Genomic DNA, 21,241 nt, shown 5'->3' on the forward strand with positions numbered 1-21,241 from the left:
ATGCATATCACTAGTCTGTTCCTTTTTATTTCTGAGAAATATTTCATCGTTTGAATATATCTCATTTTGTTTATCCATTCACCTGCTGATGGACATTTCGGTTGTTTCCATTTGGGGGTTATTATAAATAAATGTGCTATGGCATTCATATACAAGTCCTTATGTGTGTTGTTTTCATTTATCTTGGAAAATATCAAGGAATAGAATGGCTGGGTCATATGCAAAGTGTTTAGCTTTTCAAGATCTGCCAAACCACTTCCCGAAGTTTTTTTGTGTTTTTGTTTGTTTGTTTGTTTTACCACTTTACATTCCCAGTAGCAGCGTAGGAGACTCCAATTGCTCCACACCCACAAATTTAGAAAAAGACTGTTATGTGGCCATGGTAACAAGAAGTCACCTGTGGTAGACAGACTGGCCACTGACAGGTAGCTTTCATGATCCCCACCACCTGGTGTTCACCTCCTGATGATCCCCTTCACTTACATGTGGGCAGGATCTGTGGCTTGCTTCTGATCCAACAGAATATGCACAGGTGATGAGACATACCTGATTGTGCATACATGATTATGTGATTACAAAGACTGTAAGGCCCATCTTGCTGAAGTCTCTTGATGGCTGTGAAGAAGGAAATGGCCATGTTGGAGAACTCCACATGGCAAGAAACTGCAAGCATTATCTAGTCACTGAAAAATGAGCCTCCAGCTGAAAACCAGGGGGAAAAAAGCACTCAATCAAACAACCTAAAGGAACTGAATGGTACTAACAATCAGGCAAATTGGGAAATAGAACCTTACCCATTTGAGCCTCCAGATGAGAGCCTAGCCCTGGCTCACACCTTGATTGCAGCCTTGTGAGACCCTAAGTAGATGGCCCAGAAAAGTTGTACTTGGATTCCTGACCCACAGGAACTATAAGATAATAAATGTACATTGTTTTAAGCCACTGTTTTTGGTAATATTTTTATACGGAAATAGAAAACTATTATGCCACCAAAACTTGTTTGAAATCTGTTCAATCAGTTCATGACAACTCACCTCAGTGAATCCCTTTTGCGAATCAAGCAATCAGGGTCACTTCTGAAAGTCAGTCATCCAGGAATCCAATAATCACCCCCTTAGAGTGCCAATCAATCAACAGTAGTCTCACCCGAGTTACTTCCATAAAAGATAATATCAACCTTCTGATGTGTGATGATAAAATCACTGCCACTATCTATTTCACAGACTTTTTCATTGTCCCAAGCAGAAAACTCTGTACCCATTAAATATTTGCTATTAATTACTTCCACCCCCTGGTAACCTCTAATTTATGCCACTATGAATTTACATATTCTAGATACCTCTGGCAAATGCAATCGTACAATATCTGTCCTTTTGTGTCTAGTTTATTTCACTTAGCAAAAGGCTTTCAAAGTGAATTCAAGTCATAGCATGTATTAGAACTTCATTCTTTTTATAGCAGAGTAATATTCCACTGTATGTATATAACGCATTTTGTTCATCCATTCATTTGTTCATGGACACTTGGGTTGATTCCACCTTTTGATTATTATGAATAATACTGCTGTGAACATTGGTGTACAAGTACCTTTTTGAGTCCCTCTCGTCAATTCTTCTGGACACCTACCTAGTTATAGAATTGCTAGTCAGATGGTAATTCTATGGTTAACATTTTGAGGAACAAATGTAAGTTTCCACAGAAGCTACGCCATTTTAAATAACCACCACAATGCATGAGGTTTCCAATCTCCATACTGTCACCAACATTTGTTATTATTTATATATATATAAAATACCCATCCTAGTGGGTATAAAATGGTAAGAATTTTTACTTTTGAAAGAAACTGCCAAACTGTCTTCCAAAGTGGTTGCATTCTCAGGGTGCCTGAGTGGCTCGGTTGGTTGAGCATATGATTTTTGATTTTGGCTTAGATCATGGTCCCATGGTTCATGAATTTGAGCCCTGCATCAGGCTCTGCGCTGATGGTGTGGAGCCTGCTTGGGATGCTCTCCCTCCCTCTCTCTCTGCCCCTCGCCCCCTCAAAATAAACATTTTTAAAAAGTGGTTGCATTCCCACCAGTGACAAATAAGAGTTCCTGTTGCTCCACATTGGTGAGCATCTAATTTTGTCAGTTTTTTTGGATTTTAGCCATTCTAATAGGTATGTAGTGGGTATCTCATTGTTTTAATTTGCAATTCCCTAATGACATATGAGATTGTCTTTTCATATGCTTATTTGCCATCTATATATATCATCTATGGTGAGATGTCTGTTCAGATCTGTTGCCCATTTTTAAACTGGGTTATTTTCTTAGTGTTGGGTTTAAAAGTTCTTTGTATATTTTGGATATTAATCTTTTACCAAATATGAGTTTTGCAAATATTGTCTTCTAGCTGGTGGCTTGTTTATTCATTTTCTTCCTTTTTAAATTTATTTTTTAATGTTTATTTTATTTTTGAAAGAGAGAGAGGGGAGAGAGAGAGACAGAATGTGAGCATGGAAGGGGCAGAGAGAGAGGGAGACACAGAATTCAAAGCAGGCTCCAGGCTTTGAGCTGTCAGCACAGAGCCCTATGCATGACTCAAACTCATGGCTCACAAGATCATGACCTGAACCAAACTCAGATGCTTTACCAACTGAGCCGCCCAGGCACCCCTGTGTCTTCATTTTCTTAACAGTGACTTTCACAGTGCATTAAATTTTAATGGAGTCCAACTTATCCATGTATTTCTTTCATGGATTATACTTATGGTATGTATCTAAAAAGTTATCACCTTGAGGTGCCTGAGTGGCTCAGTCAGTTAAGCATCCAACTTCAGCTCAGGTCATGATCACATGGTTCGTAGGTTCAAGCCCCGCGGAGGGCTCTGTACTGAGAGCTAGCAAAGAGCCTAGCCTGCTTCCGATTCTGTATCTCCTTCTCTCTCTGACCCTCCCCTGCTCACTCTCTCTCTCTCTCAGAAATAAATAAAACATTAAAAATTTTTAATAAAAAAGTAAATAAAATGTTATCACCAAACTGAAGGTCCTTGAATTTTCTCTTATGTTATCTTCTAGGAGATTTACAGTTCTGTGTTTTTCATTTAGGTCTCTGATCCATTTTTGATAATAGCTTTTGTGGAAGATATAAGGTCTATTGTCTAATTCTTTTTTTCTCTTTATTTCCTTTTTTTTTTTAATGTAAGAATGTCATTGTTCCAGCATCATATATTGAGAAAACCAGCCTTCCTCCATTCAATTGCCTTTGCCTCTTTGTCAAAGATCAGTTAACTATTTTTATTTTTGTCTATTAATGGGCTCTCTATTCTGTTCCATTTATCTATTTGTCTGTTCTTTCACCAATAACACAATCTTGATTACTGTAGCTTTACAATAAGTCTTGAATCAGGTAGTATCAGTCCTCCTTCTGTGTTGTGTTGGCAATATTGGGTCTTCTGCCTTTCCATATAAACTTGATAAGTAGTTTTTCAGTATCCAAAAATAACTGGCTGGGATTTTTATTAGGATTGCACTGAATCTATAAATCAAATTAGAAAGAACTGACATCTTACAAACTGGATGTTCCTATACACAAACATGGCATATCTTTCTGTTTATTTCAATATTTTTAAATTCCTTTCATCAGAGTTTTGTAGCTTTTCTCAATAAAATATAATACCTTATTATATGTGTATACCATATTTTATTCCTAAATTCTTCATTTTTTGTTAATGTAATTGCATTGTGTTTTACATTTCAAATTCCAATTCTTCATTGCTGATATACAGGAAAGCAACTGACTTTTTGTATATTAATCTTGTATCCTGCAACCTTGTTAATTTCCGGGGAGGTTTTGTTGTTGTTGCTGTTGATTCTTTGGGATTTTCTACATAATGTCATCTGCTGACAAAGACAGTTTTATTTCTTCCTTCCTAATCTGTGTCCCTTTTATTTTCTTTGTTTTATTGCATAGCTAGGACTTTCAGTACTATGTTGAATAGGAGTGGTAAGAACGGACATTCTTGACTTTTTCCCAACCTCAAAGGGAAATCAATCTTCTCATCATTAAATATGATATTAACTACAGGGCTTCTGTAGTTGTTGCTTATCAATTTGGGGAACTTACCCACTATTCCTAGTTTGCTGAGAGTTTTTATCATGAATAGATGTTGGCTTTTGTGAAATGCTTTTCTACACGATATGATTTTTCTTTTTTAGCCTGTTGATGTGAGAGGTCATATTAGCAAATTTTCTAATATTGAACTAGCCTGAATATCTGAGATAAATCCCACTTGGTCTTAATGAATGATTCTTTTTATATATTGTCAGATTTTTATATATTGTCAGTTACTAATATTTTGTTGAGGATTTTTGCATATATGTTCATGAAAGATAATGGTCTGTGACCTTCCTTTCTTGTATTGTCTTTATCTGGTTTTGGTATTAGGGAAAATATGGAAATTCTAGGGAATTAGTTAAGAAGTATTCCCTCTGCTTCTCTATTTTGTAAGAGATTGTTGAGAATTGGTATAATTTTTTTTTTCCTTACAAGTTTGGTAGAATTCAACAATGAAGCTGTCTGGCCTGATGCTTTGTGTTTTCAAGCATTATTAATTATTGATTCAAGTACTTTAATAGATATAGACTGATTCAGAGTATCTTGTGTGAGTTTTGGCAGATTATGTTTTTAAGGAATTGGTCCATTTCATCTAGCTTATCAAATTTGTGGACATAGAGTTGTCTAAAGTATTTCTTACTCTTCTTTTAATGTCAATAGGATCAGTAGTGGTGGCCCCTCTTTCATGTGTGATTTTGGCTATTCATGTCTTCTCTCTTAGAAAAAAAGGTTTGCCTGGCTTGAGGTTTATCAGTTTTATTGATTTTTTAAAGACCAGCTTTGGGTTTTGTTAATTTCCTCTATTGTTTTCCTGTTTTAAATTTCATTGATTCCTGCTTTAATTTTTATTATTTATCTTCTTCTGTTTGCTTTAGGTTTATGCTGCTTTTCTTTCTCTAGTCCTAAGGGGGAAACTTATATTATTGGTTTTACATTCTAGTATATACTTCCAGAGATATTTTATGCATATAAGGCAAAACAGTATATATATTCGTCTTCCGTTTTTTACACAAATGGAAGCGTTCAATACATGGTATTCTTATCTCTGCTCTTTTTACCTAACAATATATTTTGGAAATCTTTCCATGATAATCACATAAAGTGTTCCCTCCTTTCTCTGACTGCATTGTATTCTCATCTCCTATTGATGGGGGGTATATTACTGGAAATTATAAACACTGCTAAAATGATTCATTTTGTGCACTGAACTGTGTGACAGTTTAACTGTGTAACAACTTTAGACTGCTTCAATCCCAGCTTTTCCATTGACGGGTTGGATGGCCTTGGGCAAGTCCTTGTGTCTGTTTCCTTATCTGTAAATTAGGGATGGTGATGATTATAGCACGCTATACAGCTGTTTTAAGTATTAAGTTAAATATTACATGTAATACATGGCAAATGCTCAGTAAAGTTATTATTTTCCCAAATTGTTGGAAGCCTTGATTAGAAACAGTAGTGATTCTTTACCTCTAACAATAAAGTAAAAATTAAGGGAGATTGAACTTAATGGTCCCAAACTTTTTTTTTTAAGTTTTTGTTTTGTTTTGTTTTGTTTTTTAATTTATTTCTAGGAGAGAGAGAGAGAGACAGCGCGAGCAGGGGAGGGTCAGAGAGAGAGGGAGTCACAGACTGAAACAGGCTCCAGGCTCTGAGCTGGCAGTCAGCACAGAGCCCGACGCAGGGCTCAAACCCACGAACCGCGAGATCATGACCTAAGCGAAAGTCGGACGCTTAACCGACTAAGCCATCCAGGTGCCCCTTTTTTTAAGTTTTTTAAAAGTAATGTCTATACCCAACATTGGGCTCAAATTTACAACCGCAAGATCAAGTGTCACATGCTTTGAGAACTGAGCCAGCCAGGTGTCCCTACGGTCTCAGATTTCTTAAGTAAAAGTTAAGGTCGTCTGCTAAGCATGAAAAGGATGGGGATGAGGATGGAGCTTGAAGTCTGGAGGAGTAACTGAGGTGGAAGTAAAGGTGACTGTCTTTGGATTTGAGGAGATAAAGGAATTATGAAGGTTAGATGTTGGCTGATGATCTCCCATGGACTTTAAAGTCATGCAGGATGATGACAGCATTGGAGAGAAAGGATATAAGCCCGGTGCCCATATCTTAAAATAAATCTTAAATGAAAATTAGCAACATGAGGTCTGAGTCATGGCAATAACAAAGGTTTGAAACTGCAGAGGAGTAAGAATTTGTACCCAAAGGTAGAGAGAAATGGTGGTCTGGAGGTTGTGAGGAGTGAAGACAATGTCAATTCCATTGCCTTACCCGGACATTAGTGTCTTCATTCAAAAGAGCAACAGGGGAAGGGCTGTCCTCAGAGAAGGGTGCAGCTTAGGTAAGGCAGGGGGGAGAGAAAATATTCTACAGCTAGATAAAGGAAACAAAGTAGTATGTTTATTTTAGAAAGGGACAATACCACAGAGCCCAGGGAAGCGCTTTTGGAGAGATGGCAGGATGTGATTGGAGGAGGGTAAAGTAGAAGAATCATAAAGCAAGATGGGGGTGAGCATGAGGACAGGGGGAACCTTGAGCCAATGGTGAACTCACTATAAAGAGAAGCTGGTGAAAGCTATGGATCCTTTCTCCAGAAAAATATATACTTATGCATATATGCAATATTTGCATGCAATCTCAGTAAGGTCCCAAATTCCAAAGACACCCAATTTTTTTAAAGTAAACTTTTTATTTAAGTATAACATGCATGCACATAATTGGTGTCCAGCTCAAAGTGAATATACCTGTATTACCAGCCACCAGATCAAGAAAGCAGAATATTACCTGCTCCCCAGAAGTCCCACCCTGAGTCCTCTTTGAGTCACTAACCCCCTGTCAGGGTAATCATTACCTGACTTCCAGAACCATAGGTTAGTTTTATCTGTTTCTGAAATCTATATAAATAAAATAATAGACTGTATTCTTGAGTATAAAATAAAATACTAGACTGTGTTCTATGAGCCTGGGTTCTTCACTCAAGATTATGTTTGTGAGTTTCATCAGTGTTGGCACGTGTAGCTGCAGTTCGTTCATTCTCATCTCCGTATAGTATTCCACTGTATCATGCATGATTATCTATTCAATAACCGATAAATACTTGGGTTTTTCCTAGTTTGGAATAATTATTACAAATGGTGCTGCTATGAGCCTAAGTGTCCATCAACGGACAGATGGATCAAGAAGATGTGGTTTATCTATACGATGGAATACTACATGGCAATGAGAAAGAATGAAATCTGGCCATGTGTAGCAACATGGATGGACCTTGAGGGTGTTCTGCTGAGCGAAATAAGTCNTGGAATACTACATGGCAATGAGAAAGAATGAAATCTGGCCATGTGTAGCAACATGGATGGACCTTGAGGGTGTTCTGCTGAGCGAAATAAGTCAGTCAGAGAAGGACAAATACCATATGTTTGCACGTACAGGATTAGGAGGACCTTAACAGAGGACCATGGGGGAGAAGAAGGGGGGAAATAGTGGGTAGAGGGAGAGAGGCAAACCATGAGAGACTCTTGAATGCTGAGAACAAACTGAGGACTCATGGGTGTGGGGGGGGGAGGGGGGAGATGGGCATGGAGGAGGGCACTTGTGGGGATGAGCACTGGGTGTTATATGGAAACCAACTTGACAATAAACTATTGGTAAAAAAAAATTAAAAACAAACAAACAAAAAAAAATGGTACTGCTATGAACACTTTTTGAGTGTACCTTTGGTGAATATATGTACAAGTGTTGTTGGTTAAATACCTAAGAATGGAGTTCCCAGGCCGTAAGTTCAGCTGTAGTAGATAATGGGGCTTATGTTTTAGAAGAGGAACAAAGAAAACGGATTCAAAGGAAGTGGAAGCCACATGAACTTTCGGTCTGAATTCTGGTATAAAGTTACAAAGGATGCATTGATCATTTCTCAACACTGACACCAAATTAAAATAACAACCATCAAAGACTTGATGAATAAATCCAAAGGGAGATTCTTTGAAAAGATTAATAAAACTTCTGGCAAGTTAAGAAAAAACAGAAAGTGCACATTGTAAGAACTATTAATTGCCAAAATTGGCTCAAGAAGACTCAAGAGTTGAGGAGACCAACAACTATGGAAGAAATTGGAAAATTATGTTAAAGAGTTATCGCTCCAAAAAAAGCACTAAGACCTAACATTTTTCATATTACCTTCCTTTAGAAGTTCAAAGAATAGATCATTCTCATGCCATTTAATCTGCTTAAGGATATAGCAAAAGATGAAAAGTTTCTCCAATAACTTTATAAAACTAGTAAAATCATAATATCAAAACTTGACAATGCATTAAGAAAACCACAACCCAATTTTTCATATGAGTAGAGATGCAAAAGAAATAAAATCCTAAGTAATACAAAGAGATTTCAATTCTATATGAAAAGAAGATGCTCTTAGTAAGTTATTACTAACTAGGAATAGTTGGATACCAAGAAATCTACTTATATAATGCATCTGATAAGTTAGTTAGTATTTGTCACAAGTCTTTAAAATATGCATGCATGGCCCTTGAGCAATAATTCTATTCTTAGTATTCTACTGTAAGAAAATATTTTTATGCACAAAGGTTTCACTATAAGGCTATTACGTAGTGTTGTTTATATGAAAAACAAAGACGAAAATGGAAACAACCTACATGTCCTATAGTACAGGATCAATTAAATAAGCTATGCTGTATGTATGATACACACACAATGGAATGATATGCAGTCATTAAAAATAATGTTGTAGTGCGAGCACCTGGGTGGCTTAGTTAGTTAAGCGTCCAACTTAGGCTCAGATCATGATCTCATGGTTTGTGTGTTCAAACCCCCATGTCAGGCTCTGAGCTGACAATGTGGAGCCTGCTTAGGATTCTCTCCCTCCCCTCCCTCTCCCCTTCCCCCACTTGAGCTGTCTCTCTCTCTCTCTCAAAATAAATAAACTTAAGAAAATAATGTTATAGAAAAGTCCTTAATAATAGAAAAATATCCATGCCAAGAAATGCAGTATGGATGGCCTCATTTAGGTTAAAAACACATTTCAGGAGCACCTGGGTGACTCAGTCGGGTAAGCGTCCCTCTTGATTTCAGCTCAGGTCATGATCTCATGGTTGGTGGGTTTGAGCTCTGCATCAGGCTCTATGCTGACAGCATGGAGCCTGCTTGGGATTCTCTCCTCATCCCCTCCCCTTCCCCCCACCCCCCAGCCCCTACTCTACCCTGCTTGTGTTCTCTCTTTCTTAAAATAAATAAATAACAAACTTTAAAATTTTCAAAAATTTTTCAAAATTTTAATTTACTTTTAGTTACCTGCATTATCCAGATTTTCTGCAATTATCACGTGTAACTCTTATAACATGGTGATGAGGTCAGGAAGCAACACTTTGTTTTTTTGTTTATGGGAGAAGGGGAAAGAGGCAGAGAGAGAAAGAGACAGAATCCCAAACAGGCTCCATGTTCAGTGCAAAGCCCAACGTGGGGCTCAGTCCCACAATTCTGGAATATGGTCTGAGTATCCAAGAGCTCAACTGACTGAGCCACCCAGGTGCCATTGAAGCAACGTTTTTGAAAAATTGCCATTTCTTGGGGCGCCTGGGTGGCTTAGTCAGTTAAGCGTCCGACTTTCGCTTAGGTCATGATCTCGCGGTTCGTGGGTTCGAGCCCCGCGTCGGGCTCTGTACTGACTGCCAGCTCAGAGCCTGGAGCCTGTTTCAGTCTGTGACTCCCTCTCTCTCTGACCCTCCCCTGCTCACGCTGTCTCTCTCTCTCTCCTAGAAATAAATAAAAAATATTAAAAAAAAAATTGCCATTTCTTGTTTGTGATTGGCGTGAAATAGAGAATCACCTTGGGATTCATTTTAGGAATAGAAAGTACCCATTCATGTTTCTTTACAGGTGGGTTGACCCTACTTGGCCCCCACCTGGATCACAGGCTCTTCTTGCCTGGCTGTCAAACTTTACACAAGAGCTCTTCATCCAGCCTACCCTGATGCAGATACCAGATTCAACCTTCAAAAATGCCAGTGTCCCCTGTCAGTCCTCTGCTGCAGAACTTTCAGTCTCTCCTCCATCCTCCCTAGCCTTCTGTTTCAGGGCTGATTTGATGTGCCCACCAGTACCTCTCCTTTGTGCCTGCAGGCAGGATCATCACCATCCTATGCATTCTACCCCTCTGGCCTCTGCTGCTCTCCCTTTCAGCAGTATCCTTCCTTCCCCACTCCTCACGCCTCTACCAGTAGTCCTCACTCTCCTTAAAGGCCTAGCTCAAATCCCTTTTCTTTCATGAAACCTTCTCTGACCACCCTGGCTCATACCTCTAACCACAAATGGTCCTAAAAGTCGGAACCACATTTGAAAATTTGGAGTAATGGGGGGCGTCTGGGTGGCTTAGTCGGTTAAGCGTCCGACTTTCGCTTAGGTCGTGATCTCGCGGTTCGTGGGTTCGAGCCCCGCGTCGGGCTCTGTGCTGACTGCCAGCTCAGAGCCTGGAGCCTGTTTCAGTCTGTGACTCCCTCTCTCTCTCTGACCCTCCCCTGCTCACGCTGTTTCTCTCTCTCTCTCTCCTAGAAATAAATAAAACATTTAAAAAAAAAAAAAAAAGAAAAAGAAAATTTGGAGTAATGGGCAACCAGGCCGTCTGGCTTTCAAGGCCCTGCCGGTTTACCTTCTTTATGAGGTCCCCTATCTGCTGCCTTCCTGCTTCATTCCAGCAGCCCACACACCAGTCTGTACTCCTCACAGTAGAGACGCTGGTAAACCATCCCCAGAGATGGGCAGAAATTCCATTCCCCACCTTTGTGAATCTCACTCAGTGGATCCTGGTTGCTTGTCTGAGGATCCACTTCTTCTATGATGATTGACACCAGGAGTGTTCACCTCCTTGGGGCTGTGGCTTCATCTGTGAATGTCAAATCACTGATAAATACTGATTGAGCCGCTGAAGTTTCCAGCAAAGGATAAGAAGCTTGTCTGTGAGGAAGATCTACTAATAAGAGCTCAGAGAAACTAGGAAGCCCATTGTGGTAAAATGATAAAAAGAATAAATATTGAATAAATACTTATCTCATACCAGGCAGCACTTTTACGTGCATAATCTCCTTGAATCACAACTAACCTGATCAGTAGATGCCATTATTATTTCAATTTTACAGAGGTGGAAACTGAACCATAATCAATTAACATATACTTCACATAAAATTATCATATGACCTAGTAATTCCATTCCTAGATATATTACCCCAAAGAATTGAAAACAGGGATTTACACAGATACTTGTACAGACATGTTCATAGCAGCATTATTTACAATAACCAAAAGGTAAACACAACTTAAATATCCCCCAATTGATGAATGAATAAACAAAATGAGGTACACCCATACCTTGGGATATTATTCGGTCATAAAAAACGATGGGGTTCTGATACAATGTGGATGAACCTCAGAAACGTTATGCCAGGTCAAATAAGCCAGACACACAAAACACAATATTGCAAGGTGCCACTCATGTGAAATAGACATATTCATAGAGACAAAGTAGATTAGAGGTTGCAAGGCGTAGGACGGAGGGTGTCTGATGGGGAGTTATTTCTTAATGGGTCATTTCTGTTTTGGATGATGACAAAGTTTTGGGAGTAGATAGTGATGATGGCCATAGAACACTGTGTGTATATTTAATGCCACTGAATTGTACATGTTGAAATGGTTTAAATGGTAAATTTTATATTGCATATATTTTGATATAATAAAAATAACTTTCTAAAAAATGTCATATTAGAAGGTGGCCCAGCTAGAATTTGAACCCATACCTATCTGACTCTAAAGCCCATCCTCTCAACCCGAGAGCGTCACTGCCTCTGGAAAGAGCAGCAAACCAGGAGTTAGGACATCTGGGTTCTTGCCATCATTATCTTGTGTGACATTCTACAAACCTGACCTTTCAAGGCATCACATTCCTGGGTTGTTAAATAAGACTGAACAAAATATCTTTGACAGTCCCTGCTGGTTGTGAGCCTCCTGACATCATCTGCCCACCGATTTTGATTTTACAATGTGGAAAGCCCCATGCCTTGATTCCTGACCAAGATACCATTTGTGGGGCACCTGGGTGGCTCAGTCGGTTAAGCATCTGACTTTAGCTCAGGTTCGTGGGTTTGAGCCCCACGTCGGGCTCTGTGCTGACAGCTCAGAGCCTGGACCCTGCTTCAGATTCTGTGTCTCTCTTGCTCTCTGCCCCTCCCCATTCATGCTCTTTCTCTCTCAAAAAAAATTTTTTTTTTAATTTAAAAATTAAAAAAAAAGATACCATTTGATTCGGGTGTACTCTGTAGACATTGATGAATGGGGAGCCCCAGGGGAGGGAGGCCCAGCTGGCTTCCCCTTACCTAGCTCCTCCCCTAGGGGTTGCCCTGGAGTTGAGCCAGCCCTTGAGGAGTCCTCCGCAACTCCTTCCTTTGTCTTTTCTGGAAAAGGGCTCCAGCCTGGCTGTGCTCCAGGATAAATTTCCACAAGGCAAGAGATAACACAAAGCCAAGGTGAAGAACAGGGCAGCCTTTAAAAAGACCTCCTCGCACCCTAGAGTTAGAAGCAGCTCTTCCACTCCGTAGCTGTCTGTCTTGCTGGCCAGCACCCGGCCACCATGTGGGAGCTCTTGGTTTTCTTGCTGTTCACCCTAGCCTATTTCTTGTGGCCCAAGGCAAAGTACCCTGGTGCCAAGTATCCCAAGAGCCTCCCAACCCTGCCCTTTGTGGGCAGCCTGCTATTCCTCCCCAGAAGTGGCCATCCACACGTGAACTTCTTCAAGCTGCAGAAAAAATATGGCCCCATCTATTCCTTTCGTCTGGGGACCAAGACTACAGTGATGGTTGGTGACCACCAGCTGGCCAAGGAGGTGCTTATCAAGAAGGGCAAGGAATTCTCTGGACGGCCCCAAGTGGTAAGCAGTGCCCACCAACCCTCCTCTCTCACCAGCCCCTGGTTCTTCAGTTCTTCGGCCAAGACCATGTCTGGAATGACCCTTCCGACTTCTGTAATTCTTCTAACCTGTAATTCTTCCCAAAACAGATTAGCTGGGCTGTGGGTGGGAATCAACCCCTCAGACCCCACCCGGCCTCTAAACCAGGCATGAAGAATCAAAGGAATACCTCCTTTTCTGGGCTTCTAGGAGGTGGGCTGGGGTGCGAGCCTCACTCTTGTCATCTCACCTGGAACTGGATGATGTTCTCTCTGACTCTCCATTTCCCTAATTGACTGACATAGTTTATGCAAAGCACTTAGCCCAGTGCCCAGAGCAATAAGTCCTCAATAAATAGCCTTTAGGAATGCTATTCTTCATGTGGAAAAAGGGGTTTAAATGATTACTGTGTCCTATGGGAAGGTGTGAGGGAGAAGCAGCTTTGCTTTTGCAGGGCTGGGACTGCCGTTTCTTTGGGGCTGTCCCCAGCTGCTCTGGGTTACATAAGGCTGACACCTGGTAACATTTCAAGGATGCTGATCATCTATCCTACTGAACCTTCTGTAATGCTCCTGGGGGAGGAGAGAAGCTAACCAACTGGGAGTACTTCCAATGCCCCTTCCTCACACCTGCTGCTGAGTACCCTCCCGAAGAGTCCAGGCAGCCCCCTGCTGCTCCCCCCAACCCCCTGCAGCCACTTATCTCTGATCAGGCCAAGGGTTGACTCATTTTTCTTTGGATCAGTCGCCCAGATCTGCTGGCCAGTGGCCTCACTCCCAATTCTCCTGAGCAAAGAGGAAGGAGGAAGCTAACCAGATGGGGCTTGTGGGTCATAGGATATAAGAGGGGAGGCTTTGAAGCCTGATGCTTTTTGAGGTCCCTCTGGGAAGAGGTGGTTTGGCCCAAGTCCAGAATGCATTCTCCAGATGGGGCCTTAGGGTGGGCACACATCCTTGCAATGGAAGGGCAGAGAGAGTAGATGAGCTGCTGCTGCATCTTCAGCACCCCCCAGAGGGCCAGGGAAAGGCAGAGATCTGGGCAGTCCAAGCCACCTCTTCCCAGAGGGACCTCAAAAAGCATCAGGCTTGTCTGATTCCTATAGTCTTTCCTGCTCTCCAAAGGTGACTCTGGATATCCTGTCTGACAACCAAAAGGGCATTGCCTTCGCCGACCATGGTGCAAGCTGGCAGTTGCACAGGAAGCTGGTGCTGGCCACCTTTGCTCTGTTCAAGGATGGCGACCAAAGGCTAGAGAAGATCAGTGAGTGCTGGCTGGCCCCTCAGACCACTGGTGGGGGAGAAAGAGCTGGGGGTGGGAGGGTGCAAGGGAAAGCTCAATCCAGTGCTTTCTTGGCTCCTGCTGCCATCTAGTGGCCTTCTGGTCTATGTCCCTGGCCAAGATGGAATTGGGAGGGAGAGGGCGCTGCTTAATTCCCCACCGTCATGCCCCCTCTCCTCTCAGTTTGTCAGGAAATCAGTTTATTGTGTGATAACCTGGCCGCCCAGGATGGAGAGTCCATAGATTTGTCCTTGCCTCTCTTCCTGGCGGTGACCAACATAATCGGCTTGATCTGCTTCAACTCCTCCTACAAGAATGAAGATCCTGCTCTGAAGATCATATATAATTACAATGAAGGCATCTTGAATACTTTGGGAAAGGACAATTTGGTAGACATATTCCCCGTGCTGAAGGTAAGGATAAGGCCAGGCCACACCCTCAGATCCCAACAATCCCTGATTGCAGTCTGCATTTCTTACTGCCTATCTCCAGACCCACTTTTTTCCAGACTACCTCAGCTACAGTGACCTCTATCTCTTCTGACTCTTTTTAAAACCTTTCCACCTCTCTACAGAAATAGGTTTAGCTTTTAACTCTGCATTTTAATACTCATGATAATGGCTCTCATTTATTTACCAATTGCTCAGTCTTAAGCACTCCACATGCATTAATCAAGTAATTCCCCCTTGAAGGTCAGTTTCCATACAGATGAAAATAGAGGCCTTACAAAGTTAAGGAATTTGCCCCAGGCTTCAGATTCAAGTCTATCTTACTCCTAAGGGCTGGGCACACAGTGAAGTCTACTTAGTAGACCCTCAATCAGTGTCTGATGTCTGATTGAAAGGGCAGGGAGAAATGGAGATGCTCCCTTTTTCCTTATTTGGAGTTGTCCTAGTTGCCATTAATAATCCCATTCTTGGGGAGCCTGGGTAGCTCAGTTGGTTAAGCGTCCGATTTCAGCTCAGGTCATGATCGTGGGTTTGAGCCCCGTGTTGGGCTTTGTGCTGACAGCCAGCTCAGAGCCTGTTTTGGATTCTGTGTCTTCCTCTCTCTCTGACCCTTCCCTGCTCACGCTGTCTCTCTCTCTTAGAAATAAATAAAACATTAAAAAAAAATTTTTTTAATCCCATTCTGGAAAAAAAAAAAAGTGGCGGGGTGCCTGGGTGGCTTAGTTGGTTTAATGTCCAACTCTTGATTTTGGCTCAGGTCATGATCCCAGAGTCATGGAATCGAACCCTGCATCCACACTCAGCGTAGAGTCCACTTACGATTCTTTCTCTCTTTCTCCCTTCTCCCCTCCTCTCCAGAGACAGAAAGCTAAGATACCAGATTCTCCAGGAGGGATTCTGGTAGCTGGAGAAGCAAAATAGAAGAGGGATGGATTTGACATTTATTTCCACTTTTCAGATTTTCCCCAACCAAACCTTGGAAAAAATGAAGGGTTATGTTAAAAAGCGAGATGAATTGCTGACTGAAATCCTTGAAAAATATAAGGTAGGAAATGGAGCAGAAGAGACATGAGTTAGGTTGAAATATCATGAAAACGGGGCTGGGGTCCACTTTGGACATTGTAGGATCTCTAGCACCTAGCAGAGAGCCTGGAACATAGTGGGTCCTCAATAAAAATGACTTAACTAATGAATAGGGGTGAGGAAGTAATTGCAGAGGATCCTAGAAGGGACCCATTCACTCCCAAAATTTAAAGAGAACCCAATGCTGCCTCCTACCCTCACAAACTCATAGGTCCTGCCTCACCTCACCCCCCTCCCTCACTTCCAAGTGGAAGGAGCCTTTGCATCTCTGGTCTGGTATGGATGTATAGCAGGGTATTGCAGATGGGGCTCCTTCTTTATCACTGTCTCCCAACTTCACCCAACCAGGAGAACTTCAGCAGTGACTCTATCACCAACATGCTGGATGTACTGATCCAAGCCAAGATGAACTCAGACAATAACAATGCTGCCTCGGACCAGGATTCAAAGCTGCTTTCAGATAAACACATTCTTTCCACCATAGGAGACATCTTTGGGGCTGGTGTGGAGACCACCACATCTGTGGTGAGGTGGACTGTGGCCTTCCTGTTACACCATCCACAGGTGGGCTTCTCCTTACTCTGGTTTTCCCAGCCACTCTTCACCCCAGCCAGATCCACCTATGGCCCCAAAAGGAGGGAGAAGCAATACCCTCTGCCCTTCCATGCAAGATGACTGGGCTGCTCCACTCCTTACCCAAGCAGTAGTTGGCTTTGGCCCTAGGTGGAGCTGCCCCATCTTCTGGAAGCAAAGCCCGGCTGCAAAGCCATCGCTGGGAAGAGTCTGAGCCAGATCTTCTGGATGTGACAATAGGATTCCTCTAAGCCCATGCTTCCCCTGGGCTTAAGCATGTTGGTCACATCTACCCTGCTCTGGCCCTCAGTTATATAAGAAGATCCAGGAGGAGATTGACCAGAATATAGGTTTCAGCCGCACACCAACTATGAGTGACCGGAACCAACTCATCTTGCTGGAGGCCACCCTCCGAGAGGTGCTTCGAATCCGGCCTGTGGCCCCTACGCTCATCCCCCACAAAGCTATCGTGGATTCCAGGTATGCCTTCCCTCCCAATAACACAGTACGCTTGCCAGCCCACTTGGTCCCTCCTCTACCACCCCTCAACTTGCTGGTCAACCTATACTCAACCACTGAACATCAATCATCTTACCCCTCACCCTACTGATCAATATATCCACCACCTGCTAATATCCACTGACTAATCCACAGATCTAACCAACCTCCCTCAGAAGCTGCCAGCTGCCCTGGAGCATGTGGTCTGCGATAAAAGACCAGGTGCTCTCTCTTCCTACCCAGTCCAGTAGACATAACACATGCACACACATGCACCAGCTCAAAATGCACACCCACATGCCCTGGCAGACACAAATGTCCACACACACAAGTATTTAAGACATAAGAGCCAGTCAGGAAGAGGGCTGAAGAAGGGCTAGATTCATACTGGGTCTGGAAGAAGCTGAGGAAAAGATGAGGAAGTGGAGACAAGGACAAGTTGGGCTTTGTCCTCCAGGGTAGGGGACTGTAGAGGCTTGGGGCTGGGCAGTTTGGGAAGGACAATATTTTAGACTTCTCTTTCTCTCCCTCTTTGGGGCAGCATCGGGGAGTTTGCCATTGACAAGGGCACAAATGTTATCGTCAATTTGTGGGCACTACATCACAATGAGAAGGAGTGGTACCGGCCCGACCAGTTCATGCCCGGTGAGTCCCTGTTCTGTCTTGCCCCCAGGCCACACAGCCAACCTAGCCTCCGTGCTCCATCATTCCAGCATGCCATTCCCTCTGCTACTAGAAAACTCCTGGCTCCAGCTACATGAACGTGTTGACAGTCCCATTCTACCCTAGACTGACTTACCCAAAGTCTTCACGGTTGCCTCATTTTCTCCTTCTACCAACTGCAAAGGTCCTCTGGGAAGCTCTCTAGGTATATGGCTCCCATATACCTAGAGTCAGCCCCTCTCCCCTTGGATGGTGGCATTTTCACTTGTTAATACTGCCTCCTTTCCACCCTTCCTGAATATTGCATTTCATTTGTGCATTTCTCAGGGCTACCTGGGAGCTGGAGCTGGGCTGTGTCTCTCCTCAGGTTGGGGTTCCCCCATGCCAGGCTATCCACCTCCTCAGACTGGGGCTCCCTGGGCAAGGCTGTGTCTCCCCCTCAGTCAGGGCAGAGCCATTACTGCGCTGACGCTGGCTGACACCTCCCCATTCCACAGAGCGCTTCTTGGACCCCACGAGGAGTCAGCTCATCTCGCCATCATTAAGTTACCTGCCCTTTGGAGCAGGACCCCGTTCCTGCTTAGGTGAGAGCCTGGCTCGCCAGGAGATCTTCCTCTTCATGGCCTGGCTGCTGCAGAGGTTCGAGCTGGAGGTCCCTGATGACGGGCAGCTGCCCTCCCTGAAAGGCACCCCCACAGTGGTCTTTTTGATTGAGCCTTTCAAAGTGAAGATTAAGGTACGCCAGGCCTGGAGGGAAGCCCAGGCTGAGGGGGGTAGCACCTAGAGGCTGACCTAGCATCCCCTGATTCCACCCTGTGCAGCTTCACTGCACAGAATTAGACGTGCAACTCCACCTTCCCCCCGCTTTCCTCCCTCCCCGGGGCCCACACTGCCTTCTGTTCCAGTCTGCAATCCTTGGAAGTGGTATGCATAAACAAAACAGTTTTTCTTCCTGGTCCCTGAGCAGTTCATTTATTTGTTCATTTGTTCACTCATTCTTTCGACAAATGTTTATTGAGCACCTACTTTGTGCCACTCACTATCCCCTACTTTGTGCCACTCACTATCCCTGGACACTCAAGCTCCCTGGTTTTGTGAGGCTTACACTCCAGTGAAGGCTGACAAATAAGCATGACAGAGACTCCTAAGTACTTTGAAGTCAATTATACTGGATGTTGGTGATGTGAGAAGAGAATGACAGAGTGGAGGGTGGCCACTGCAAGCCAGTAGTTGGGAAGGTATAAAGATCTTGGGGAAAGCATCCCATGCTGAGGGAGCAGCAGGTGGAAAGTTCTCTAGGTGGGAGAGGTCAGCATGGCAAGAGCAGAGCAAATGAAAGGGGAGAACGGTTCCCGATAGGGTCAGATTAGAGGCAGAGGCTAGGTCTCATGGACCCTTTGTAAGTAGCAGGAAGGAGTTTAGGTGTTTACCCCAAATATGATAGAAAGTCACTGCTGGGCAGGGGAGTAGGGAGATATACATGTAAGTGGGAAGGTCTGGTTTGTATTTTTTTTTTTTTGTAAGTTTATTTATTTTGAGAGGAGAAAGAGTGTGCATGAGTGGGGAGGAGCAGACAGAGAGGATCCCAAGCAGGCTTCATGCAGAGCCCAACATGGGGCTCGAACCCATGAACCATGAGATCATGACTGAGCTGAAACCAAGAATCGGATGCTCAACCTAGCCGCCCAGACTCCCCTGGTTTGTATTTTTAAGAACACCCTAGGTGCTGAGTGGAGATTGGTCTGAGAGGGGTGGGGAGGAGGGGATGGTTGTACTCGTCCACAGAACAAGACAATGGTGGCTTAGTCTCTGGCCACAACAGTGGAGATGGTGAGAGTTGGTGGGATTGCTTATATTTTGGAAGTAGAGCAGATCTTGTTTGATCCAGACAGGAATTATTGTGTGTACCTCAAAGGTTTGGCTTTGCGGGGGAGTGTGTGTAATCCCCAAACTCAAGCCACCACTACCCATCCCTCTTGTCATGGTCCCCAAAGACCAGCAGGTGTCGTTTCCCTCATCCTGGCCTGGGGTAAACACTGCCAGGAAAGCGTTCTACAGCGGACTTCTGCTCAAGCACCGGGCCCTGCTCCGCTCCCCAGGCCACAACCCCAGGAAATCTGTAAAGGCCTCACTAGAAAATGGCTCCTAGACTTCTTCAAATCTTGAAACCAGCAACTAAACCTTGGCCACTGGCCAGTTTACAAGTGAAAGATGTCCTGAGACGCACTGGGAGACACTGACCCTTACCTGTTAGCCTAGAAGAGAGGCTCCTGGCTCCACCAGCTGGGCCAGGGTCAGATCATCAACCCACTCCTTCTCTCCCGCCTGGTGGAGGGTTCTGGAAGGGACAATGGGGCAAGGCTGAGACCCTGTCTGGCCATGTTTTCAGAAGAAGAAATCAATGGAGCCCCTGCAAGGAAGGAGGGACAAAGTTTTCCATTACAGCAGCAACTTCCTTCAAAGACTTTTGTTAATCCAGTGGTAAGAGACCATTCCTTACTGTCCCCCCAACTCAGACCTGGCCTCTACTGGCCAGTAACCTAAGGGTCTTGGTAAAGAGTGCACAGAAGAGTTTGTGGGCAGCTGTGGCTAACCAGCTCCCATCATAAGCAGCCTGGAAAAAATGCTGACACCACAATGGGCAGCTGGGAAAGGGTTTAACTGGTGGTAGCCCCCTCCCTCTCCCACGGTCCTCTGCCCCCCTCCGCTTGTGGCTGGTCTAGAGCCAAGCTACCCTCGGCTTAAAGCAAAGGGGAGTAAATGGGCTGGAGGTGAGTTAAGTATTCAATACTCTCCAACTATTGAATCAGATCACTGAGTGGCAGGGAAATGAGAGACTAACCCTTCATTTTGAAGAGGACAAAACAGGGGCGCCTGGGAGGCTCAGTCGGTTTAGCATCTGACTTCAGCTCAGGTCATGATCTCACAGTTCGTGGGTTCAAGCCCCGCACCAGGTTCTGTGCTGACAGCTCAGAGCCTGGAGCCTGCTTCGGATTCTGTATCTCCCTCTCTCTCTGAACCTCCCTTGCTCATGCTGTCTCTCTCTCTCTCTCTCTCTCTCTCTCAGAAATAAGTAAAACATTAAAAAAAATAAAGAGGACAAAACTGAGGGCCGGTGGGGGCAAGAGCAGGGGAAGTGACCTGCCCTAAGTCACACGGCTCCTTAGGATGAGTCCTGGGACTAGAACCCAAGATTTCAGTGATGCAGGAAGAAGAGCCAAACACGCTTTCCTTCTCACCTGTCGGGTGTCCATGCAGAAGACTCAGGGTATCTGGCCAGGGAGAGTACAAAGCTGAATGTCCCTTCACAAAATGGCCTCATGAACTCTGACTCCTGCCCACACTGTTCTTCCGCTGCCAAGAAGGCTTTTTCCTACTGACCTAACTCCTCGCATCCTGAGTCTCAGAGGGCAAGCCTTATTCCAGGACATATCTCATGACTCCCAGCCCCTGCACTTGTCCCCTTTTCAGCTTCTGTTCCTTCTACTGAATCCCACGCACACCTAAGCTTCCAATTGGGTTCAAAATGGATGTAGTGTCCCCCAGGGGCACTATCTGCCCCTGTATCTCCGGAGTTCAAGACCGGAGACTGAATCTTCTCACATTCCTTACCCTGCACATCAGCACCTGGCAAGTAGGCTAGACACACA

General features: G+C 43.9%; 2 protein-coding genes across 3 annotated transcripts in view; one reads left to right on the forward strand and one right to left on the reverse strand.

The window, feature by feature from the left end:
* Nucleotides 1–20,119, reverse strand: part of BORCS7 (BLOC-1 related complex subunit 7) — a 35,585-nt gene extending 15,466 nt beyond the window's left edge. The window contains exons 1-2 of one of the 2 annotated variants that reach the window (XM_039244007.1): nt 19,839–20,119; nt 484–615 (exon numbers count right to left, since the gene is read on the reverse strand). In XM_039244007.1, the coding sequence (XP_039099938.1) occupies nt 484–558 (75 nt within the window). In that variant the 5' untranslated portion in view covers nt 559–615; nt 19,839–20,119. Of the gene's footprint in view, nt 1–483; nt 616–18,141; nt 18,166–19,838 lie in introns of those variants that run through there. The other variant, XM_039244008.1, reaches the window with a different exon arrangement.
* On the forward strand, nt 12,700–18,547 carry LOC120239617 (steroid 17-alpha-hydroxylase/17,20 lyase). Its single transcript, XM_039244004.1, has 8 exons — nt 12,700–13,029; nt 14,169–14,307; nt 14,509–14,738; nt 15,733–15,819; nt 16,206–16,421; nt 16,741–16,910; nt 17,470–17,573; nt 18,089–18,547. The coding sequence occupies exons 1-8, from the start codon at nt 12,733–12,735 to the stop codon at nt 18,373–18,375; spliced, it is 1,530 nt and encodes a 509-aa protein (XP_039099935.1). The 5' UTR covers nt 12,700–12,732; the 3' UTR covers nt 18,376–18,547.
* Nucleotides 20,120–21,241: the final 1,122 nt, after the last annotated feature.

Source organism: Hyaena hyaena, unplaced genomic scaffold (assembly GCF_003009895.1).
Source record: "Hyaena hyaena isolate Hyena2069 unplaced genomic scaffold, ASM300989v1 scaffold_233, whole genome shotgun sequence".
Classification (NCBI taxonomy): domain Eukaryota; kingdom Metazoa; phylum Chordata; class Mammalia; order Carnivora; family Hyaenidae; genus Hyaena; species Hyaena hyaena.